Genomic DNA, 24,800 nt, shown 5'->3' with positions numbered 1-24,800 from the left:
CATTTCGGAATAAAGCGCTGTGGTTGTCCTTCCCATCAGTTACATTTGATACATTAAAACCAAATTGTAAACAGTGATTTATAAACGATGAAATTGTCCGGGATTACTAAACTTTTGCACACCACTATCATTTCCCCCTTCCCCTGTCTTTCGATTCAGTTGAGCATTAACTAGTCACAGCTGATGCCAGACAATTTATTTCACTAAAAATGACAAGAAAATAAGTTTGATATACATAAAAGTCTGCCATATTATTTTGTAAGGTTTGTTTCGATAGAAATATAAATATGCACACGCTGCTCATTCGGCCTGTATCTTATTTACAATATGAACTACAGTACAGAATACATGTCTTCATTACAGTAACACTCGTTAAACTGACAGCAAATTGCCACCACCGACCCACCAAAACACATCTCCTGACATAACACCTTCGGAAAAATAAAAGCACGACATGTGAAGCATCCTGCTTCAATTTTTTTTTCACTGAGCCAGACGCTCACCCAGACATCAACAGGAAATGAAGGCTGGATTTTCCCAGCCTTCCAAAGCAACCCCGAGAGATGTTAAGAATTCATTTGACTGATGTGAAGATTAGATGAGGATTGACCACTTCGATGGAAAATAAATCATTCAATAAATAAATCCGAAATGGCAACCTAGATCACTAACAAGTCTGGAGCTCCATCTTTCGGCAAACCCTGTCACCCGACACACCAAGCCACCCAGAGAAAAACATGTTATTTAGACTCCTGAGCACAAGTTTGCAATCGACCAAAAATCAGTTGAAATAAATTGTTCATAGATTTGTTACCATATTTGGACTACATTAGCACACTTTGAAATATATTAAAATAGTTTTTAAAATAATATAATTTAACACTATGGACTATTTACACTGATAAACAAACACTGTGTGCGTGTGTGTGCGTGTGTTGCAGGCTGTGGGCGGGGCTAACAGCAGCCCAGCAGGTGCAGCAGCTGGGCGTCCATTCCTTCAATGTCAGACTCATCGCCCGAGTTGGGGCACTTGGCGGCCGGGGAGTCGTGCGCCTCGGTGGTGATAACGGCCTCCAGCCACGAGGAGAGCGAGGAGGACGAGGAGGAGGAGAAGGAAGTGGAGGGGGAGGGGTCATCTTGCGTGTCCCACACGCCATGGCGGGCTGCTGTGAAACAAAACAACAAGTTGCTTATGCAATAAAGGCCACAAATCGACCTGTGAAGCGACCTGCAAGGCTGGCGGCTGCTGTGTCGCTGTTCCGTCTCCTCTTGTTGGTGCCCTGCACGCAAAGCACACACACACATTAGATGCTGTGCCAGGGCCGTCACCGTTGTGTTAATATTGACCAACAGGACGCACTTCCTCGTTGCTGCTGGAACAGTCAGAGGACAATTCCTTGTGGATCTTCTTTTCAGCGTAGGCCTGCTCGTAGTATTTAGCCCGCTGCTCCTTGCTCAGTGACGCCCACTGAGCAAAGCATACATGACACACGCAAATGCCTCGCACTCTCTGCAGTTGAGTCGCCTATCATTGGCTTACCAGCTGTCCCAGTAGCTTGTTGACCGCCACGCTGCCCTTCTCCTTAATCTGGGCCTTCAGCGTCGGACGCTGCTCCCTCAAGAAGCACATGAAGGCGTTTGGAGGCTTTTTGCCGCAAGCTCGCTTGTGCCGCCGTTTGAACTTTCTCTTACGGCTGAAATAGAAGAGGAGAGGAGGGAAGCACGACAAAGCATGATGTTAAGTACATTTAAAGATCGTCCAGAGGACAAGGGATGATTCTACCTGGGGGAGGAGGTGGATGTGGATGGCGGAGGAGGAGCAGCAGCTCCCTGAGAAGCATCTACAGCTGCGTACAACACCTCTCCATTCCTACCAAGACACATAAACACTGTCTAGATCCGTTTCAAAGTGTGTCTGTGTAGCGGTGTATGTGTATGTTACTCACAGCATGCCAACAGCACGCAAGGTTGCGCCTTCGGGCAAGGGAACCACTGGCAGACTTTTTTTCTAGACACACCAAACCGTTGCAAGGCTGCATTAGTGCCCTCTGTCCACATGGTGGCGGCATGTACCCTTTTAACCTCAGAGCATCGCCTGGTCATTAACTTATTTTATTGTTAATATAAGCATGACATAGAAAATCTTTAAAGTGTCATTGTTCTGTTGGGAGTTTGGAACTGCAGACCTCAGGCCTCCTACCACCTCCCTTCAGATGTGTTCTAAAGCCAAGACCGAATAGGTTTGCTTTGTTGGTGTATTTAAACCCAAGGAGTCTTACCGGCTGTGGTGGAGCAGGCGGGTAGCTGTAGGCAGGCTGACTGTGGATGACCTGAGGAGGCATCTGACATGGCACGTACTTCGGCGACAACAGCACACATGGGTATGGGTTAGGTCAAGCAGGCAAACAACAAATTAACAGTACAGTCTTGGCTTCAAGTTTTGAGAATGACAGAAGTATAGGTATTTTTGTCAAATATTTCTATGGTCGCCCCGCTATATCCTGGCCCTCCTGTATAGTATAACTTTTATTGACAGTTACATTATAGTTTATGTAACAAGCAATATTTGTAGTGTTTTTTTTCAATTTTCAATTTACATGCATGTTATCAATTCACTTCTGGGCCACATCCTGAGTGACAGCCCATTCTTACATAATCAATGCTAGAATTTGCAATTTTATGTTTGCCCACCCGCCTCTTGAGGATTGACCACAATTTCTCAAGTGATTAGCCAAAATGCCTCATGGCAAGTTGCTTCATCACGCTGTTGTTTGTCACCAAACTCTTCTTGGGTGGCTGGGAGGGGGTGCTTTCAGAGGATGTTTTGGTGCCATACTTTATTCATGACGGGGTTCTTGGCAAAATGATGCTGACCCGCTAGCTTCCATTCTCACTCAACTTTCTCCATGCCTCAGGCCGCCGTTTCGACATGTTTTGTTCAGGAGTGGTTGGATTAGTGTTTGTGATGATAGTCCGCCATGATCGAGCGGTCCACCGGGAGAATATGTCACACAAACATTCTCTTCACAGTTACATTTCATTCACATATAGCCACTGTCTGCGAGATTCTGCATTTAACAGTAAATTCCCTTTCTATTGGCCAATTCCGGGGTTCCATTTGACATAGAAATCAGAGCCCTACAATATCCTTGCCTGTGAAGCTCTTTTTGTGCTAAGCAATGATGACTGCATGTGTACCCAAGCAGGTAACCACGGGTAACAGAGGAAAAACAAAGATTTTCAAGCACCACCATCCGGTCTGTTAGTCTAACTCTATCAGCATGACAGTCATCTTCAGCTTTTGTCCTTGTCAACAGTCTCACCATGTCAGCTGGTCCTTTAGTGACAGGGCTGAAATGCAGTGGAAATTTTGTTTTTGAGATTAACTTCCATTTTCATGACAATGTTGATCTTATCACTTTTCACAACATTGTGGGGTATATGCAAATCTTATCATGCTTCACAACATTGTGGAAAAAATGCAATTTGTGTCACTGTCAAAATCTTTGACATGACTGTCAAACCTTAAGTCAAATTTTTTACACAATTTTCTGGAACTATGCTACTTTGAAGTCACACATAACTTTGCTGAAACTTACAAAACAGCAAATCATTGACATTAGTTTTACATTTGTTTTGGGTTTTTGTGATGTTAAGCAATGCTGCATGTCTGTGTCCTGGATGCTAAGTACAATATGGCTAATTCAACAATGCAATGTTAAGGCCACTACCTTTTTTTTTTTTTTTTAAATTGGACCCCAACCACCAAACCCGAAGGAACGTAGCACTCATCAGCTGTCCTCAGCTTATTTTTACACTTGTGAGACTGTTAAACTGCTAAAATTGCTTGAGCAACTAATGTGATGCTCATAGTCCATCCTACAGTGCATCCGGAAAGTATTCACAGCGCTTCACTTTTTCTACATTTTGTCATGTTACAGCCTCATTCCAAACTGTATTAAATTAATCTCTTACCTCAAAATTATACACAAATTACTCCATTATGACAATGTGAAAAAAGTTTTTTTGACATGTTTTGAATTGATTAAAAATAGAAAACAAAAAAATCACATTTACATAAGTATTCACAGCCTTTGCTTAATACTTTGTTGATCCACCTTTGGCAGCAATTACAGCCTCAAGTCTTTTTGAATATGATCCCACAAGTTCAGCACACCTATCTTTAGGCAGTTTTGCCCATTCTTCTTTGCAATAAGTCTCAAGCTCCATCAGGTTGGATGGGAGACGTCTGTGCACAGCCATTTTCAGATCTCTCCAGAGATGTTCGATCGGATTCAAGTCGGACTCTGGCTGGGCCACTCCAGGACATTCATGGAGTGGTTCTGAAGCCAATCTTTTGAGATCTTGGCTGTGTGCTAATGTCTACTGTCTATATGGTCAAGGTACATGACCAGTCTACTGAGGTCAAGTGCGCTCTGGAGCAGGTTTTCATCCAGGATCTCTCTATATATTGCTGCATTCATTTTCCTTCTATCCTGACTAGTCTGCCAGTTCCTGCTGCTGAAAAACATCCCCACAGCATGATGCTGCCACCACCATGCTTCACTGTAGGGATGGTATTGGCCTGGTGATGAGCAGTGCCTGGTTGACAAAATGTAGAAAAAGTGAAGCGCTGTGAATACTTTCCGGATGCATTGTATTTCCATTATTTGCTCTGGGAAAAATTGGCCTTAATGGTTTACTGTACAGCATGTAATGAAGCTACATTCACAACCCCATGCACAGTGCATTACCACAAAGCACATTTTTGTGTTTAAACCAGACTACTTGAAGATTGAAAGTACTTAGAATGTTACGTCATCCTTCTGTGGAACCATGACAACATTCCACTGCAGGTGATCAAAATCTATCACCTCCTGCCAACATTTAACTGTGATAAATTCAGTAAATCCTTCAAAGCACTGTTGCATGATAGGTTAACACTTACTTGCTGACGGAAAGGAGCCCCCACCTGGCGGCTGAGGTGAAAAGGGTGCATGAGGTACGGATTGAACTGCGGCCCATAGCTCATACTGGAAAGCGACACTATTTGGCTGTGGGGGAGGAAAGGCGGGCGCAGCGGGAAGCGCCCGGCGAAGCCTCGGACGTCCCCATGGGCGTCAAAGGCCCTCCCAGAGTAGGCGGCCGATGGAGGAGGAGGTGGTATGTGATGGTTGGGAAGAGGATGAGGAGGAAGCGGGTGAGGAGGATTGGTGGTGTCGCAGAGGATATTGGAGCATAACTCCTGGAGAGTGTCGGCGACATCCTGCCACTCCAGCTCGCCGACGATCTGCTCAAACTCTTCCCTGAGTTTCTCCATGGCGGTCCTACTAGCTCGGCCCGACTGTGGACACCTGTGACACACACAATTGTTGTGGTTGTACCTAGTCAACTGTAAATAAACTGCAATTTAACATAACTTTATTATTTGTACACAAACACTTTTGGATTCAACAACACAAAGTCATTTGAATTGAAATTCAGCACAAAGTATACTTACTGTAATGTCTAAAGGTTTTAGTCAATTCTTTACTACAGCTTCTTCACGTGCTGCGATTAACGACAGCATGACGTCACAAAGACTAACCTGCCGCCGAATTCTCAAAGAAAAACGATACTTTCCTAAATTATGTTAAAAAACAACAATGTACTTTGCCAAATTATGTAAAATAATGGTGTGCCACAGTTTAAACAATTACGTCCAACGATTGCGTATTTTCGGCCATTTTGCTGCGTGAAAGATTCGTCATAATGTACTCAAAAAAAGACTTTTAAAAAGCTACTGTACAAGAGCACAAATGTCTATTCATTATATAATATATATATAGATATATAATGCATAATTATATTATGAAACAGTACTAAACTAGTAAAAACGACAACTTAGAATTATATATTTTTCAGCTAGCTCGCTAGCTAGCTAACAGTGTCAAGTGCAGGTGGGCTACCTGTTAGCAAGGAATAGCTTCCGGGTTTTAGCAGTTTCCCGGCTCCGGTCACTCCCGCTTGATCGCTAAAGTTGTTTAAAATTCGACCGGACGTGTCCACCGCGGGACTTTGAATCACAAATCTCACAATTTGTGGGCCCCACGGCAAACTTTACGCAACGGTTCGTATTTCCCCCCCCAAGTCTGTTAGCTTCGTGACGTCACCAACCGAGACAAAGCTCCGCCCACCTCCTTGGAGAAACTGGTTGCTATAGTGAACGTGCGCATATGAGACAGACGTCACTTGTTTTTAAATAAAAACGTTTTTTTTTTAAAAAAAAAAGAAAAAGAAGGTTCATGTTGAGGAGTTGGGGGTTATTAGGACAGGAAACCATTGAATCAATTTTGTGTTATTTTTATGAAGCTAAACCACAACAAAACATATGTTACTGGCCTTATAAAGAGAGCACAGCAGTGTATGACTTAAAATGATCTACGATAGCAATATAATTCTAGAATATTACTACTATCAATCACATTGTGGATAAAGAGAGCAGCCATTAATGGCTGCACAACATGTCTGGCAATGTTAGCATGATATAGTGCCTTTTCGACCACATTTCATGGTTGGGGGTGTTTATCAACTGCAGCGATTACCAGGCATCTATTAGGGGTATGGTATTGATTCAGGGCAGACCTTTATTTGTACAATAATAATACCACACTACACTTTTTTCCATAAATAACAATGCTTGGTTCAAATAATACAGTACACACTGTTTGTCCAATATTGTACAATTTAGCAACACTAGCATAGCTATGTGAGCTACAGTGCTAACATTATGCTACGTTATCCTGTTTGCTGAAGAAAAGTTAGTCAAACATATACATATCTCCCACATCTATACATAGCGGGCAGAACTTTATTTTAAGATGTGTAGCAAAGCCTGCTTTTTTTGTTGCAAAGCTGTCCTGCAGGGAAAAAAAGCTAAGCATGCATTGAAAATACCATGTCTAAAAAAAAAAAAAAGTAAACAATCCCGCAATGTTCCCATGTGACCGTTTTTGTGACTTTGCATTGCAGCTGTGACATGTTCAAGTCATGTCTGACAACATTTCAGGGTGTAATCCCACTGGGATCACCTCCAGTGGACGCATGCGAGGCGTCAAGTGTCAGCTGTGTTATTTTGACAACATAATGTTCAACCTTCTGGTTGCCGTGGAGCCACAAGGGTCTCCTCGGTTTTATGTTCTTGCTGCCACGAATCGGGCTCGTATATTATGAGAAAGCGCAGTTTATAGTTTCCAAATGTTTCCTCGGATACTTCCCCTCCACTCCACGGGGGTTTGCGTGGCCGCTTTTAAGGACGTGTGGACGGCGACGCAGTCAAACCAGAAACAGGTGGAAGGCCAGAGCGTCTATACGGGAACAAGACCAGACAAAAAGGAGTGGAAAGCATCCACATATACAACCTCAATGTGACCCCTGGATGACCGCTGATGGTGAAAATGTCACACAAACATGATACGGTATATTTATTCTGTTCTGTGATCTTCATAGGAAAGGAATGTGACACAGTGATGCTACATGTGCACATCATCTAAACGCCCTCCTTTATTATTGCTCGACTATGTTGGCCACAATTTGAACAAATTGAAGCTGTTCTTTGTTCTTCTTAACTCCACAAATATTCAGAGCACAATGGAGCAGAAACACAACTTTGTCTTCTTCAAAACTAGAATGAACTTATCTGTTTTAATGCCTGTTTTTCTTTTATGGGGGTACATTTTCCTAATCTACTATATTCATCATATTAAGTCGCCTTTTCATGTTTTTTATGTCATAAACTGATAGAAATGACATAAAATGATACGGCATGATATATTACTACACCTCAATACTTACTTTGCGACTCCAAATTGTCCATATGGGTAGAAACGTGTCTATATGTGCCCTGTGATTGGCTGGCAACCAGTCCAGGGTGTACTAACAGTTAATTAGCTCAGGATGAGTGTTTGTGTGGCTGTAGGGAACCTCCAGTGGGTGTCATTTGTCACTGAAAATGTTTTTTGTGTTGCGCCCAGGGTGTACCCCGCCTCTCGCCCGAAGACAGCGGGGATAGGCTCCAGCACCCCCGTGACCCTCGTGAGGATAAGCGGTAGAAAATGAATGAGTGAATGTTTTTCTATTCCACTTATGCTCACTAGAGTGGCGGGTGTGCTGGAGCCTATCCCAGCTGACTTGGGACGAGAGGCTGGGTACACACTGCGCTATTTGTGGTAAGACGCAACACAAAAAGAACATTTTCAGTGACAAATGACACCCACTGGAGGTTCCCTACAGCCACACAAACACTCATCCTGAGCTAATTAACTGTTAGCTCATTAGCGTCTCCTCTGTCGGTGCTCCCAGCCGCTCCATAGAGACGGGGGGACACAAGAGGGAAAGTGAGGGTGGTTCTTTACTTTATTTGTAGTTTCTAGAAAGTGAGTGAAAGCTTACGCAACCACAGGCCTGAAGAGTCTGGGTTTCTCCTCAGTGGTCATTAAGTCAGGGAAGAAAGAATAACTGCAAGGGGGAAAAAAACAACAACACACACAAAGAAGAAATCCTGCCCACTGTGGATGTTGGAAAGTGATTCTATGACTCGGACTGAGCAAAAATATTTTCCTTTTTATAGATGGCTTTAACTCTGCCGGGCCCGGATGGGAATCTTTGCGCTCCCTTTTTTCCCTCCTCCTCCTCCTCCTTCTCCTTTCAGCGGTGACAGAATGGCAGACATCAAGACAGAGAGGCCACTTGAGGAGAAGGAAAGCAGAGCCAACAGGTCGGCTCCTGAATGGTACGACAAGAAGGGCCGGCGGGAGGACGGTGACCCCCTCATAGTCAGCCTTATGTTCACCTCACCTCACCCTCGTCTCCACACTTGGCCAAGATTTATTCAACACGGAGAAATCCACATCTACGCATGCAAACTGGGATAAAACTTACTACCATACATCCCAGTTTCCAGTATTGTTCTGTGACGAAAACCAAAAGCAAGCCAGGATGCTGTAGGAGGGGTTGTCTTTGCTCTTCTCACCAGCAGGGGGAGCCCCACACTTTGGTCATCAAAGCATCCAACCTGGCAATATTTAAAAATGAAAAAACGTGTACATTTTTATGTACACTGATGGAGCTGAAGGAGGTTCTAAATAGAGAGAAATAGACAGAAAAACCCCAAACTCCACAAAACAGAGTACCTGTGCCATTCTTGTTCAGGTGAAAAATGGGTTTGGGCATGTGTGATGCCAGTCTTCCCAGGAAGCTCGTGGGAAAGTTGCTCCGGGTGCTGAAGATGACTTGACGACCACACAGACCAGGGCCTTCAGTCATGAGGGATACTACATAGGCAGCTGCCGTTTGACGCCCCTGCACAACTTGAAGCTCTATTGAAGGATCATGATGACACCCCCAAAACATCTCAGGTGGGATCTTCCTGTCCTTGGAAGCCATCGGGGGGACCATCAATAGAGAAGAAGGCTTTCTTCCACCTTTCAATGTCCCACGTTTGGTTGGCGCTCTCCTGCAAATTCCAAACAGGTGACTTTGTGGCGTTGAAGGAGATGCGGCTTTTGAAGGTCTGATATCTGGAATCACACTTTCCGAAACGTCCAATCAGGACATAAAAGACATAAAAGTCAACTTTCTCTCATCATTGTGACATTTTAGGTGATGAAAAGCAGCAAAGTGACGCTCTAGTGATGATTTTCATCTCCTTCTGCTTGGCATTTGGAATCCACCGTGGCTCTAAATACAGAATTCCATTCGCTTATTTTGGGTTTTTAATATAAACCCCAAGATAAACATCCACATCCAACATATGGTCAGTGTTTGGACAAGTTGAAACCACTTTCCCCCTGAACGCCTTCAGTTCTGCTGGTGCGTTTTTACTCTTTCTTTGGCTTCCTTCAGCGACACCTCCTCCAAAAAGACGCCTCAAGTGTTGTGAAGACAAGAAGAATACGCGGGAAGTTACAGTACGTGAAGCAATACCGTGTTATAGCTTTAGGGTGTATAAGTTTTATCCATAAAAAAGCATACACGGAGAGAAAAAGCTAATAAAATAAATCAAGGTGCACATGTTGCCCAGGCTGCTAGAGGTTCGTGCAAGGCCAAAAAACAGCTGCCAGTAGATGTAACGCTGTCATCGATACAGCACACACACATGTATATGCTATATATATACACTATATACATACAGTGCATCCGGAAAGTATTCACAGCGCTTCACTTTTTCTACATTTTGTCATGTTACAGCCTCATTCCAAACTGTATTAAATTAATCTCTTATCTCAAAATTCTACACAAAATACTCCATTATGACAATGTGAAAAAAGTTTTTTTTGACATGTTTTGAATTGATTAAAAATAGAAAACAAAAAAATCACATTTACATAAGTATTCACAGCCTTTGCTTAATACTTTGTTGATCCACCTTTGGCAGCAATTACAGCCTCAAGTCTTTTTGAATATGATCCCACAAGTTCAGCACACCTATCTTTAGGCAGTTTTGACCATTCTTCTTTGCAATAAGTCTCAAGCTCCATCAGGTTGGATGGGAGACGTCTGTGCACAGCCATTTTCAGATCTCTCCAGAGATGTTCGATCGGATTCAAGTCGGACTCTGGCTGGGCCACTCCAGGACATTCACGGAGTGGTTCTGAAGCCAATCTTTTGAGATCTTGGCTGTGTGCTAATGTCTACTGTCTATATGGTCAAGGTACATGACCAGTCTACTGAGGTCAAGTGCGCTCTGGAGCAGGTTTTCATCCAGGATCTCTCTATATATTGCTGCATTCATTTTCCTTCTATCCTGACTAGTCTGCCAGTTCCTGCTGCTGAAAAACATCCCCACAGCATGATGCTGCCACCACCATGCTTCACTGTAGGGATGGTATTGGCCTGGTGATGAGCAGTGCCTGGTTTCCTCCAAACATGGCGCCTGGCATTCACACCAAAGAGTTCAATCTTTGTCTCATCAGACCAGAGAATTTTGTTTCTCATGATCTGAGAGTCATTCAGGTGCTTTTTGGCAAATTCCAGACGGGCTGCCATGTTCCTTTTACTAAGGAGTGGCTTTCGTCTGGCCACTCTACCATACAGGCCTGATTGGTGGATTGCTGCAGAGATGGTTGTCCTTCTGGAAGGCTCTCCTCTCTCCACAGAGGAACGCTGGAGCTCTGACAGAGGGACCATCGGGGCCTTGGTCACCTCCCTGACTAAGGCCCTTCTTCCCCGATCGCTCAGTTTAGAAGGCCGGCCAGCTCTAGGAAGAGTCCTGGTGGTTCCAAACGTCTTCCATTTACGAATAATGGAGGCCACTGTGCTCATTGGGACCTTCAAAGCAGCAGAAATGTTTCTGTATCCTTCCCCAGATTTGTGCCTCAAGACAATCCTGTCTCGCAGGTCTACAGACAGTTCTTTTGACTTCATGCTTGGTGTTTGTGCTCTGACATGCACAGTCAACTGTGGGACCTTATATAGACAGTTATTATATTTCCAAATCATGTCCAATCAACTGAATTTACTGCAGGTGGACTCCAATTAAGCTGTAGAAAGATCTCAAGGATGATCAGTGGAAAAAAGATGCACCTGAGCTCAATTTTGAGCTTCATGGCAAAGGCTGTGAATACTTATGTAAATGTGATTTTTTTGTTTTCTATTTTTAATAAATTCAAAACATGTCAAAAAACCTTTTTTCACATTGTCATAATGGAGTATTTTGTGTAGAATTTTGAGGTAAGAGATTAAATTAATACAATTTGGAATGAGACTGTAACATGACAAAATGATGAAAAAGTGAAGCGCTGTGAATACTTTCCGGATGCACTGTATATACTGTATAATACGCACAAGACGAGTGATGTGAATGAATGATGAACGACTCACATACGAGACAATTAACCACACCACAACCACAAGCGTATGAAGCGTGATGAACACTTTAGAGACGTACTTTTGTGTTTATCTGATAATATCTTATATTACATTGTAAAAAGCAATTTAGCATGTGGATGAGGTGTTTTTATGCTTAGCCTGCATTTTGCTTTTATTATCAGCGACAAAGCGTATTTATTAGTTAGTTATTACACTTTTTTATACAAATATATCAACTTTTTTGTAGTACATTTTTTGTACATTTTTTTTGTTTTTTTTCTCATGTTACAAGGTTCCATTAATTGTTAAATTTTATGCTACTTTTTTCTCTTGTGATATTTTGTATTTACTTTTTTAATATTATTCTCCTAATTTCCCAACTTTTTCTTTGTTGTGTTTGTTTCTCATGTTAAAACTTTTCATTTTTAAATTTTTCAATTACACAATTTTTTTTCTTTATTCTTTTTATTTAAACACATTTTTCAACTTTCTTCTAGTACAATTTTTTCTCAGAATATGATGACTTTATTGTCATATTTCCACTTTATGAAAATACAATTTCCCATCTTACTTTTCCAAGCAATTCCAACTTTTTCTTTGTTTTGTTTGTTTCTCATGTTAAACCTTTTCATTCTTTAATTTTTCAATTATACTATTTTTTTCTTTATTCTTTTTATCTAAACACATTTTCCAACTTCGAGTACAATTTTTTCTCATAATATGATTACTTTATTGTCATATTTCTACTTTATGAAAATACAATTTCCCATCTTACTTTTCCAAACAAATCCAACTTTTTCTTTGTTTTGTTTGTTTCTCAGGTTACAACGTTTTCCTTTAATTTTGCAAATATTTTGCTGTTTTTTTCTCTTTTTTTCCCCAATTTTATTCTTGTAAAATGACTGCTTCCCCTGGCATTTTTTCTGTGGTTTCGTATTGTTTCCTATTTATTCCTATTGTTTCGTATTCTGGTTGAATGGTATTGTGAGAGGGCGCAGAGGGCCAATCAGAGAACAGCACTCGGACACCCCAGGTATCGTTTTACAGTGAGCGCATGAAGTGGTTAATGGACCATTTCCACAACAAACACCCTCAAAGGAGACTAATGCACCTGTAACCTAACAGCTAAAAGTGCTTGTCTGAAAGTGTGTGTGTTCAGGGGGTGTGTTGTTAAATGTTAAATACGCAGCACACACACACACACACACACACACACACACATACACACACACACACACACAGTGGCTCGGGGGTGAAGGACATGTCAAACACAACCGTAACATCTCTTGTTCCAACCAGGGCTACCAAAAAGAACGCGTTAGCGATGGTAACTAATTTATTTCATGGTTTATGATCATGTTGTGACCTGAACACAACACGAGCAGTGCAGTGCGGTTCAACACCGCGTGTGTATCTCCAACTCCCAAACACGTCTGTCACCCATTCCGGTGGTCATGTAGCCCATTCCGGTGGTCATTTCGACCACCAAGGTCGCCCCCCGATAAGACTCACGGATGGGAGCGAGAGGTGTGTGAATCCATGTGTGACCTTTGCAACTGTGGGAATCCTCTTCAATGACCGCCAACCCCCCCATCCCACCCAACCAACCCTCCTATTGTGACCTTTGACCCCTCACCCCCTCCACACAAGTGGATAAGAGACAAGGACGCGACAACAAACGCTGACTTCTCCAACAGACCAAAACGCTGATAAGTGCGCTCAAACATCATCCAACGACACCGGCCCCCCTCTCTGCACCCCTGCTCAGGTGCCACCTCGCTCACATACTGCCGCCTGGAGGGAAAAAGGGGGGGGGGGGGGGGGGTGCTCTTTTAAACCTGATAACTCCCTGCGCGTCGACTGACAGGCTCTCAGGGAAGACGGATGATAAAGCTTTTGAAAAGGGGGGCTTTTTGCTGCCTTTTTCAGACCAGGAGCAGGGAAAGGAGGGAGGGGGGGCAGGGAATGGAGGGGGGGTGTCATCACCTTTTCAGTTCACAAATCATGGGACAAACCAAATCACTCAGATTTTTATGCTGCCTACAGAACCGTTAGGCTCATCATTATTAATATTATTATTATTAATATTATTATCTATGGAAGCCCATTAACGCCACTGAAAGAAAAATGTATCCCAGAGATAAAAGATAAAAAGTCTGCATTATGACATAGATAAGAAAGTCATAAATAAAAAAGATAAAAGGTTAATTATGAAACAAAAAGTCCAAATCATGACATAAGTCTTAATTATGAGATAAGAAAGTCATAATTATAAAACAAAAACTTAAAATGAGATTTACAAAGTCATAATTATGAGATAAAAAGTCATAAGTATGGAAAAAGAAAGACATAATTAAGACCTATAAGTCAAAATGATGCGTCATTTTCTTAAGTCAATTGATAATTATGAGATAAATAGTCATAATTCTGATATAAGAAAGTCATAATTATGAGGTAAGAAAGTCATCACTGTGACATAAATCCAAATTGCGTAAGTTGAAAAGTGGAAATTATGAGATCCAAAGTCAAAATTATGAGATATGACAGCCATCATTTATTTATTGTTTATTAAAAGAGAAAAAGTCATAATTATGAGATGAAAAGTAAACATTATGAAATATAAACTGTGGAAAAGTGTATTATCTTTGGAGCTGGTATATTATTATGCGAGTGTAGTATCTAGGAATGGTGCTTTGTACGTGGTGTACCTAATAAAGTGGCCAGTATGTCTGTGTGTATGGGGGGGGGGGGGCAAAGTATGCATATTTCCCCCCCAACCTACGGAAAAATGAGCATTTGTCACATCCCAATGGATTCCGACAAAACAAACAGTCAAGTGGAAAGTGCAGTGACGCCACCCCGGGGAGGGGTGTGTGTGGGGGTTCAAAGGTCACAGCAGGTTTGCATCGCCATTGACACCCGTCGCCGTTGTGACATTGAGATAAAATCACGACTGACTTAATCACAAGCAGGCCGCCGCTGAGGTGAAAAGATGTCCGTGTCCATTTTTAAGGTAGCCTAGTCAGGGTGGGGCCTGAGGGTGGGGGTGGGGGTGGTTGAAGAGCTTTGGGGTGGCCAGTCTGTCAGACTGAGATAAATTCAGAGGGGAGTTGGCAGGAAGTGCTCTCACATCACTTCCTCTCTTTGTCTACGCGGCTATTTTCAAGGCTCGGAATGTCGCTTGTGAAAAAGGGAGGTCTGGGGGGGGCAAGGAATTCAAAACAAGTTCATTAACTTTGGAGAGCGTGACTCGCTTCTTGCAGGTGAAGGCTGTGTATCCTGACGACCGCCACAACCTGCTCACGTTGTCCTGTCCCAAAAGACACCCCCCCCCCAAAAAAAAAAAACATGGACGTAAACACTGATGCTGGTCACCAAAGCAAATATTCCTGGAGCGCCACTGAAAATACGCAGCATATATGCATCGCCTCGACTTTACTCTGGGAATCCTCCATGCCACAAATTGCATCCATCCATGGAATTCTTTCCAAATCCTGATTCCAATCCCAACCGTCTTTCAGAAAACCTTCCAATACCATCCCAACCACAAAAAAAATAATCTCATGTATCGTCCCCAGTTTCCGTCCCCCGGAGTCAAATGTACAGCGCCGGGAATTCCACATGGACCACCCGCAAAAAAATCACGTGTAGCTTAGCGAGCTAATCAAAAGCTAGCTTAGCTTAAAGGAAAAGTGCACAAAAAAACACAATCCTTAAATGAGACATGAACACACATCTTTCTCTTGTGTGTGTGTTCTAAAGATATACAAACAGCTAAAATGAGACAGCTAAGAATGCACGTGAGGGGACATCCCTATTCAACCGAGGATCTTTTCTGAAAAAAAAACTCCATAAAACAACAACAACGCTCCATTTACTTCCATCATGTCACTAGCATATTAGCCACTGTTACCATTTTGGACCACTACCACACTGATGCCATTAGAGCCATGCTACAAAGCCGTGGGTTTCCGCCGGAGTAAAACCCAACCAGAGTTACATATGAGAACTAGCCAAGGCTGGACGTCGGCCATTTTGGAGCAAAGTTAGAAATGGCTACCACCATCTATCAATGTCTAGTCTGAAACTAGCTTAAAAACCAGTCTTTGTTTCTCAAAGGGAATGGTTCAAGGGTGCAGTAGGACAAGATGACGATGTTGACAATCCAACATCAGCAACTTGCTACAGAGGGGGGGGGGGCGGTCTCAGAATCTTTCTCCCAGGGGACGACTTGGCAACAGATGGTCGGACACAAAACTCCTCTTGTGGTATCCAGAAAATGGACTTGTGGAGATTCTTGGGTTGCAGGGAGCAACAGAATCTCCTGCTTGATGAAGATCTCGGTGACTAAGAACCCCCCCTTGGATCATCGCGTCTCATTTCTCAGCGTCCGGCTAATGAGTCACCGTACACCCTCCAAATCACCAGGGGGCGATGTGTCACCTGTCATTGTGCTAATGATATGCTAACTTCATTAGCATCACGCCTTGATGCTATCACAATAAGGTTCCTCACTGTGTCCCTTCCGCGACTAATTGGTTAGGCCTTAGACCAGGGGCGTCCATACTTTTGGACGGGGACTTATTATGCGCATTTTGGGCCCTTTGTATTGAGATGTGGACTCCTGTAGAGCAGCTACACACAATAACCCATACAGAAAGCTTTGTAGATCTTCCAGAATCTGCACCCATTACAGCTGGACTTCCAGTTTCTGCTATCCCCCGCCCCCAAATCTCATCATTTTGACATCAATTATGACTTTTTATTTTATTATTATTTTTTTTTTACTTTAAGTCCCATGATGTCCACTTTTATTTCATAATTTCCACTTGCGGATTTTCCCAATGTTGCTGTCATTTTCTGTTTAGAATGCTATGAATGTGCCTCGGGCCAATGTTTTAAAAAAACATTTGTGTGCTGCAAACGACCCCCGGGGCCACCTTTTTGGTACCCCTGCCATATTGAATGATTTTGACTAAAAAAGTTTGCTAGCTAGCTAGCTAGCTCGGGATAGCGGCCTCTGGCTCCAGTCTGAGGCTCATGTTTCAGGGAAATATTTGCCCTAATATTGACAAGGTAGCTGTAATGATGTCAGCCTGACGCCCCGGAGCCTCATGGACCTCAGCCAGCTTGGTTCCTGTCTTTGATTACATGCTAACAGCCTTAAAACCCGGCTACAACGACCCCCCTCCCCCCAAAAAACAGTAGAAAGCAGAAAATCCCGGCGCTGTCAAGCTGTCATAAAAGCTGGCGAGGCTCCAGCGTGATCCCGAGCCAAGACAGATTAGGTTTCTTCTGGTGGAAGAGCGGCCTGACAGCGCGGGATGAGGGTAAAATATATGTTTGTGCAGCAAAGCAATATTAAGAGGACGTATTCGCCACATGGGACAATGTTTGGACATGTCAGCGTGGACAATTTGACAAGTAAGTGAGGCTAGGTGAGGCTTTCTGGGGTTTAAAGTGTAATAAAAGGTCTGGGCAGCATCAGAGTAAAAAAACAGGAAGGGGAGGGGGGCAATACAGGGACACCACAACACATACGTGCGCACCAAATATGCACAATATTAGTCAAGGGGCAGCTACACCGGTTTTGAATTATCTCTCTGTGGAAGTGGGCTGCAGGAAGTGCCGGGACCACCAAAGAGGGTCCTGGTGAGGCGAGGCATGCCTTAGCCTGGCTCTGTCTGCATGGGGTGGGGGGGTCGGTGTGTTGGGCCTTGGACAGCAGGATGTCCTGTTTGGCGGCCCGCTGTGGAAATCCCACACGGCAAACAAGAGACCAACATGTGACCTGGCAGGAAAAGGACCGAGACTTGAATTGACACTTTTTAATCCCAATTATATCTCATACTTCTCATGCTTCTCATACCTTAGAGATCATCAGTTTGGACTTTTCTTTCTCATCATTGTGACTTTTTAATCTCATGATTTTTGACTTGTCACCTCATACTTATGTCTTTATATCTCACAATCTTGACTTTTGATCTCATAATTTGGACTTTCCTTTCTCATCATTTTTATCTCATGATTTCACCTCATACTTAAGACTTTATATGCCATGATGTTGACTTTTTATCTCATAAGTTGTACTTTTTACCTCATACTTATGATTTCATGTCATAATTTGCACTTTTTAGCTCATAATTGGGACTTTCTTTTCTCATAATTAGGGATGTTTATATCATGATTTCAGCTTTTACCTCATACTTATGACTTTATATGTCATCATTTGCACTTTTTAACCTCATACTTATGATTTAATATCAGAATTTCCACTATTTATCCCATAATTCTGACTGTCCTTATAATTATAATTAGGAATTTTTATCTCAACTTTTTCATTTAAACTTTTTACGTCATACTTATGACTTTATATGGCATGATAGTGACTTTTTATCTCATCATTTACACTTTTTACGTCATACTTATGTCTTCATGTCGTAATTTCCACATTTTATCATTTTTTAATATCATAATTTCCACTTTTTTATCTCATAATTCTGAATTTTTATCTCATGATTTCAACTTTTTACCTCGTACTTAAGACTTTATATGCCATGATGTTGACTTTTTGTCTCATCATTTGCACTTTTTACCTCATACTTATGACTTCATGTCATAATTTCCAGTGTTTATCTCATAATTTTGACTTTCCTTTCTCATAATTAGGAATTTTTATCTCATGATTTCAGCTTTTACCTCATACTTAAGACTTCATGTCATAATTTCCACTTTTTATCTCATAAGTTTGACTTTCCTTTCTCAAATTTTGGGAATTTTTATCTCATGATTTCAGCTTTTACCTCATACTTATGACTTCATGTCATAATTTCCACCGTTTATCTCATAATTCTGACTTCCTTTCTCATAATTAGGGATGTTTATCTCTTGATTCTTGATTGCAACTTTTTGCAATCAACTTTTATCGACTTTTACCTCATGTTATAATTTTGACTTTCCTTTTTCATAATTATGACTTTTTATCTGACAGTTATGACTTCATATGTCATAATTATGACTTCTTATCTAATAGTTTTTACATTTTTCCTTTCCAAATATCTTTTTCTCATACTGGTATGACTTAATCCTTAAACTATTTTCACTTCATTCATTCATCAGAAGATGATCAGACTTTACCCAAAATCATTTTTCATCCTTTCTTTCTCATATTGTGACTTCTCTTAAAACGAGGATTTGACTGTATTAATAATTTGTTTTTATTCCTGTTAAATTATTGCTCATTTTGCTGTTGTTTTTAACTTTTATTGTTTACTAGTATTTCTTAGAAAAAAAATGGCCCTGGAGCCGCACTTTGTGTACTCCAGCTAACGTTATGTAGTATTGTGTCTTGGATGAACGTATTAGCTAAGCAACAAACCCATCTTGCCCCCCCCCCCCACTCCCTGTCTGTCAGGGTCACCGCTGCTGCCCTTTACCGAAATCTGTCAAACCCGGTCTGACGCAGATCCGTTTCCTGTCCGAGGGAGATTTTTATTGTTTGGAGGGAGCCGGCTCCTGAATCTCACTCCTGCAGCCTTTTCCTGTTTCCTCTGGAGGAGGAAGCGCTGCTAACGCTTCATGCCCCCTCCCACCACCAACCACCCTCTCCTACCGGCACCCCTCCCTCTGAACGGGACAGAAGTCCAGCTCATTTGGGATTTCAAAGAACCAAGCATGGAAGAAGAGACAAGCTGACACTGATGTTGCATCCTCCTGTATATCCTATATGGGGGACCCCCCCCCATGCAAAACCCCCCTCCCACAACAAGTCACCTGTGTCGGTTCCCATGACATCTCTGCACGTAGACGTCCTTGCTGTTGTTGTGGAGGGAGGTCACTTCTTCCCTGAAATTGAGAGTAAAACACTCATTAGTTTTGGCTTTAATCAACAAACTGTCTTTTATTCGTCATAGCCGAAACAGAGGCGGGACACTGCCTGTGTGAAAGGCAAGTCCACGATGCTGGCACACAAAATACCTGCTGGACAATTGCCTTTAAGTGTATGGTGGGTGTCCTGCTGTCGTGGAATACCCTTGCACACAGGCGCCGTCCCGCCTCTGGTGCTCTGACAGCAAAGTTGGAAAATTGTCAGGTTGACCTTGCCCCCCCGTCCCATTGGGTGTTGTTTATACAGAACAGTAGCACTAGTGGGGGAGGTGGCAACGTGAAAGGGGCTCAAGATTGCAGCTCGTTGTATTGTCCATTTCTGGGCCCCCACCTGGGTCTCGGAACACAAAAATCGGACTCAGTGGAACCTCTAAAAAGGTACCACACCCTGCAGGAGACACCATTTGATTTCAAACAAAAATATTCTGGAGGAACTCGCCTCAAAAGTCCAAGCGTGACCATGCACGGCCTCCATAAATGTCATGAGCGTTGCAGGACGGATGGCATTCAAGCAGATAAAATGGCATTGGTCTCCACGCAACCCAATTAGGAATGCTGAGGTTTGGGACACTAAGACAAGGGATGGGGGGGTGGGGGGTTCTAGGGAAGGGAGGTCGTCACAAAAATGCTTCCAAATCACATTTTGTCCAAACGCTGCGAACAGGATGGAGAGTGTTTGTGCAGGAGTGGACTTTTATCAGGCCCCAACACTCACAGGAAGTCCGGTTTGGGATTGTCCGTGCGATTCCTGCCTTCCAACAGGAAGCGCAGCATAAAAAGCAAGTGGAAAAACGCCCAAAGAGCATTTGGAGCGTCACAGGCCCGACCGGCGGACGGAGAGGAGCAGCTTTGATTGACTTCCAGCAGGGGAAGAAAGCCTTCAAGACACCATGGAGGGCTTCCATGGGCTGACAGGCCGGGGCTGGGCGGCGGGCACGGGTGCTCAAGATGACCCCCGGCTGAACGGGTAAGACGGGACGTTTTTGGTTCACATTTGTTTGACACCTGTGAGCGAAGGAGGCAGTTTATGAACGCTGAATGGATTATTGCACGCTTAAATGTCACAAATATAAAAGATTAAAAAGTCACATGAAATGGACTGAGAGCTTGACATAAAAAATGACCAAATTATTTTTAAAAAATAAAATCAAATTGACAATTTTTACTGTGATGTAACACAGAAATAAAAATAATTAGAAATAATTAATTTAAATGCATTACAAAAACAATAAAAATTACCAAAAATAGAATGTAAAAACTGTAAATTAATTTTAAAAAACTGAAATGCATGACAAAAATATACACTGGCGGGACACCCAGCTGGAGGAGGAGGAGGAGGAGGAGGGAGGAAGGCCTACAAGGAGGTGGGGGGAGGTCCTCCCATCACCCCCCATGCTGTGTGACAGTCTGAGCCGCAGCAGCAAGCAGCGAGCACACTTCCATCACTGGACTTATTATTACAAGTATTTTGTGGAGGACTGCAAGAGGACTGGTAGACCGCAGACACCACCTTCAAGTCTGCTTGCTGACAGCTGATGTTTGCTTTTTTTTCCGTTGTGGGACTTCCTTTACAGTAAAGTAGGTGAATGTTCTGTGCACGCTTGATGAACGTGTGTGTGTGTGTGTGTGTTGTGTAGGACATAATACGTGCACGCAACTTGAGCGCGCATGAGGAAGTCGCGATGGTGGGACGAGGTGCTTCTTAATGTCGCCCTCTTGTGGGCACAGGTGGTAGTGAGAGATTTTCTAGTATTAAAGGAGCCGTTCACAAGCTTTTTCGCGGGTTTTTGTCTCTGTGAACTGGTTCAATTACCCTGCAGCCGCTAGCTAAACAGCTAAAACAGCTAAAAACAGGTAACGTGGCATTAATTGCCCAACTGTTGCTCTAACTGCATTTGTATGAATGTATTAACCCCCCCCAGTGGAAAAAGTAACCAATCTGCTCGTTGCCTCAAATCCACTCTCGGTACCACTTCCTGAGCTGCCTCTGGCGAAAGCCCCTCTGAGGACTCCGAAAACCGGGACTTGTTAACCCAGACACGCTGGATTCACTCATGAGCGACAGCCTGAGGGTGCCCACAACCTGAGGTGGGCTCACGGGTTTAGGGAGTCGGGTAGTTGGACTTGTTGGGCATGTACGAGTTTCTCGGGTGACGAAGCCGCCGCATTGAGCGCTGAATCACACGTCGACGTCGCCGCCATATTGGATAGGGCAAGGGAGGGTGGGGAAGATGCTTAATTCATGTTCTGCATTGAATTATACCAGCCGGTTTACAGTCTAAAAAATATCTCATTGCGATTACCTTTCACAGGTAAGGTTAAAAAATACTTTTGTTTGTGTTTGGCTATTATAATTTTCTCGTGTTTTTTATAGGGTAGTGAATCTTTGTAATGTTAAATTCTGCTTGTTGCCTTTTAAAATGAATACGAATCATTTTAGTTTCTCCTGCATCTGTAAAGATGGGATTTCCAAATGAATTGGAAAATAGTTCATATGATCTGATTCAGACTGTGAATGCTACACATTGGCTGACTAGGAGTACCAGAGACATGGAAGGATACTTTGGTGTTCTAGTCTAGTCCACGTGGGTGCGGGTCAACAAGAGGCCACACCACCGGTCTGCTCTTGTGGGTCTTGTTTATGTGCAGTAAGTCATGTTAATCATCACATAAAAAATTATAACAGTAATAACCGCTGTCAATAATACCACGTAAAAATGCAAAGGGGATAACTTAACTGTTATACAAGCGTAAAAAGAACTTCACCCCCGCATATAAAAGTCTATGAATGCTTACTTCTTACTTCACATAACTTCCTGTCTTTATTTGTCTTCATTGCACCACCTTGAGGAAACAATTGCCACCCATAAAGCCAAAGAAAAAGCAAAAGCCATACACTAAATGAATGAATCCTTTGCTGGCTGAACCGAGCTCTCATGAAGTTTTGTGTGACTTGTGTGACACATTTTGGACACATTCAGACTTGTGGGCCACCTGGGGTGCTGGAGCAAACATAAAGGATGAGTTACAAATAGCTGACTTGGTTCTGACCTGATCCTCCAGGAGAAACATTAATGCTTCCTTTGCGAGAAATTGCTCCCTTTCCCTTTTTTGACATGATAAAAAAAAAAGAAAGAAAGAGAGACGCTCCTCTAACTTCTCATCTTCATGTCCAGGTCGTCCTCCCCCTTGTGGAGAACATTCCGATCCGCCGTGATCCTTCCTCCCCTCCTCTTCGCTCCGACTGCCACAGTCTGAAGGAGTGTGTGAGAGCAGGAGAGAGCGAGAGAGAGAGACGGAACGTGGGAAAGAAAATGATCCAAACATCGCTCCTTGCCGCTCTCCTCGTCCTCCACGCCATGGCCAACCCCCAGTTCTTTGCTCACCACGGGTAAATGCCCCCCCTCCACACACACACACACACACAGTGTTAACCTCCACTTGACTTTGAAATCAGAACATCTTGCTCACCAGCATCAGCGTTCCGTCACTGGGGGGAGTTTGACATTTGCCGTGATGCCCCGCCCACACACATTGATTCAGTTGACAAATTTTCACAATTTAGTATCAGCCACCCATATAATAGCCGTGCTTCAAATTTGGTAGCCGTCGGACAAAATCTCTAGGACAAGTCTGCTTTTGAAGGACTCCAAAAATGTCCATATTGACTTTGCTTCAAACCAAAATGGCCGACTCCCTGTGCGTTTTCAGGCATGGCTTAAATATGCCATGGGAATTTCATAAAGCCTTTTAAATTAAAGATTAAATGTAGATTTGACTGTAATTTGTGCACACCAGGACGTAAAACGGACCAGAACTAGTGACTAGATTCATCACACACCTGCTCATAAACACCTCAGGCCACTAGCCAAAGGTAATGCTACACATTGGCGCTGTCACCACTACTGCTGCGTAATAGGCTTTGTAGGTGGAATAGGTGTACATGCACATTTTACAGTATATCTTTAGAACACACAAAAGAGAAAGCTGGACATATGGATTTTTGATGAAGTGCACTTTTCCTTTAAGCTAGCATATTAGACGCATCCGATGGGAGGCTACTTTAAGTCCGGACGAGAGGAGAAGTGTTTTAAATTGTCTGGGAGCTTCTTTAAAGCATCCTGTTTCCGAGTGATGATGCTATTCGTGGGCCGACCCCGACGTCTCTAACCCTGTCCTCTGCCACCAGGAGGAGGGTGTGTGGCAGTCGTGACCCCCACCATCGCCACATTGTCACGGCAACAGAGTCCTACGTCCTTCCTCTGCACAGGCCCTACATCACCATGTGTCAGGGGCAGCGCCTCTGCAGCACGTACAAGTAAGTTTCACGTTCACGTGAGAAGACGCTCCCGTCGTCGAACGCGCTGGCAAAACATTTAACTGCAATCTCAACTATCAAGTACTTTGTGTAACTACGGGAAACCAGCGCCCACAGAGACCACGCTCCTTGTTTATTTTGGTCGCCTTCGCTTTCAGACTCTGACCCCCCCGCAAAAACATTCCCCCCAAGACATTCTTTTAACTCTGGCTTCACCGCCAAGCCAAGTCTGTGAGAAGTCCTGCATGCAAAATACAGGCTCAGTTTCTTACACCATGGCTAGCTCCAAGTACATTCTAAACATTCAAGTACTTCATTAGTAATGAGATATCTTATTAGATACTACTCATTTGGCTTTTTCACTGATAACACAAAGCTCAGATAGCTTAGCAAATACAGACTTACATCAAAGTGGGCCCCGCATCCTTGGGTTCCTCTGTTCATAAAGTCTGGACAGTAGATGCTCGGTTGTTCAGGTTGAGTGGAAGGCAGCAGGTCATCATCTTCCTCATTTGCTGGCTGTGGGAGTCTTTCCTGCAGCTGTGGTACAAAACATATTTACATCAATTCAATTTATTTGACAATTTCCATTCATTTCTATGAATGGCAAGCATCCATAGAAGGCCTTGTAATAGTCCCTTGAAAAAAATAAAGCCTTTAAACTGCAATTCACCAAGCTGTTCGCTAGGTAGCGCTACTAGACTCTTAATTGTGCTGGTATGGAAAGTATAGAAACTACTTTGACAGC

The 24,800-nt window shown here is 43.1% G+C and overlaps 2 protein-coding genes and 1 long non-coding RNA gene across 6 annotated transcripts in view; 1 reads left to right on the top strand and 2 right to left on the bottom strand.

Annotated features, from left to right (window-relative positions):
- Positions 1 to 181: 181 nt before the first annotated feature.
- LOC131120055 (uncharacterized) lies at positions 182 to 6,162 on the bottom strand. Of its 4 annotated transcripts, XM_058065093.2 has the most exons (10): positions 5,949 to 6,162; positions 5,501 to 5,550; positions 4,949 to 5,354; positions 2,280 to 2,357; positions 1,947 to 2,008; positions 1,784 to 1,870; positions 1,541 to 1,694; positions 1,361 to 1,468; positions 1,229 to 1,280; positions 182 to 1,166 (listed from the first exon to the last, which is right to left on the bottom strand). In XM_058065093.2, the coding sequence occupies exons 3-10, from the start codon at positions 5,318 to 5,320 to the stop codon at positions 955 to 957; spliced, it is 1,125 nt and encodes a 374-aa protein (XP_057921076.2). In that variant the 5' UTR covers positions 5,321 to 5,354; positions 5,501 to 5,550; positions 5,949 to 6,162; the 3' UTR covers positions 182 to 954. The 4 variants fall into 4 exon arrangements, with proteins under 4 accessions (XP_057921076.2, XP_057921073.2, XP_057921077.2 ...); XM_058065090.2 differs by lacking the exon at positions 5,501 to 5,550 and having other exon boundaries at positions 5,949 to 6,161; XM_058065094.2 differs by lacking the exon at positions 5,501 to 5,550 and having other exon boundaries at positions 182 to 1,163; positions 5,949 to 6,161.
- Positions 6,163 to 8,430: 2,268 nt separating this feature from the next.
- LOC144901075 (uncharacterized) overlaps positions 8,431 to 24,800 on the bottom strand; it is a 19,911-nt gene continuing 3,541 nt past the window's right edge. Inside the window, exons 2-4 of the long non-coding RNA XR_013629260.1 lie at positions 24,458 to 24,592; positions 19,621 to 19,692; positions 8,431 to 8,496 (exon numbers count right to left, since the gene is read on the bottom strand). This is a non-coding gene — a long non-coding RNA (uncharacterized LOC144901075). The remainder of the gene's footprint in view (positions 8,497 to 19,620; positions 19,693 to 24,457; positions 24,593 to 24,800) is intronic.
- egfl7 (EGF-like-domain, multiple 7) overlaps positions 20,546 to 24,800 on the top strand; it is an 8,317-nt gene continuing 4,062 nt past the window's right edge. Inside the window, exons 1-3 of the mRNA XM_058065133.2 lie at positions 20,546 to 20,701; positions 22,911 to 23,125; positions 23,924 to 24,052. Of these exons, the coding sequence (XP_057921116.2) occupies positions 23,049 to 23,125; positions 23,924 to 24,052 (206 nt within the window). The 5' untranslated portion in view covers positions 20,546 to 20,701; positions 22,911 to 23,048. The remainder of the gene's footprint in view (positions 20,702 to 22,910; positions 23,126 to 23,923; positions 24,053 to 24,800) is intronic.

The sequence above is a fragment of the Doryrhamphus excisus genome, linkage group LG10 (assembly GCF_037039965.1).
Source record: "Doryrhamphus excisus strain RoL-2023G ecotype Guam linkage group LG10, RoL_Dexc_Guam_v1.1, whole genome shotgun sequence".
Taxonomy (NCBI): Eukaryota; Metazoa; Chordata; class Actinopteri; order Syngnathiformes; family Syngnathidae; genus Doryrhamphus; species Doryrhamphus excisus.
This window is presented reverse-complemented; position numbering and strand designations above follow the sequence as displayed.

Bases quoted from the DNA above. Each gene is read 5' to 3' on its own strand.
- LOC131120055 (XM_058065093.2), bottom strand. From the start codon at position 5,320: ATGGAGAAACTCAGGGAAGAGTTTGAGCAGATCGTCGGCGAGCTGGAG. The intron at 2,358-4,948 runs GTAAGTGTTAAC...TTGTCGCCGAAG, and splicing joins GGGCTCCTTTCCGTCAGCAA to TACGTGCCATGTCAGATGCC. The intron at 1,871-1,946 runs GTGAGTAACATA...GTGTCTTGGTAG, and splicing joins TTGCGTGCTGTTGGCATGCT to GAATGGAGAGGTGTTGTACG.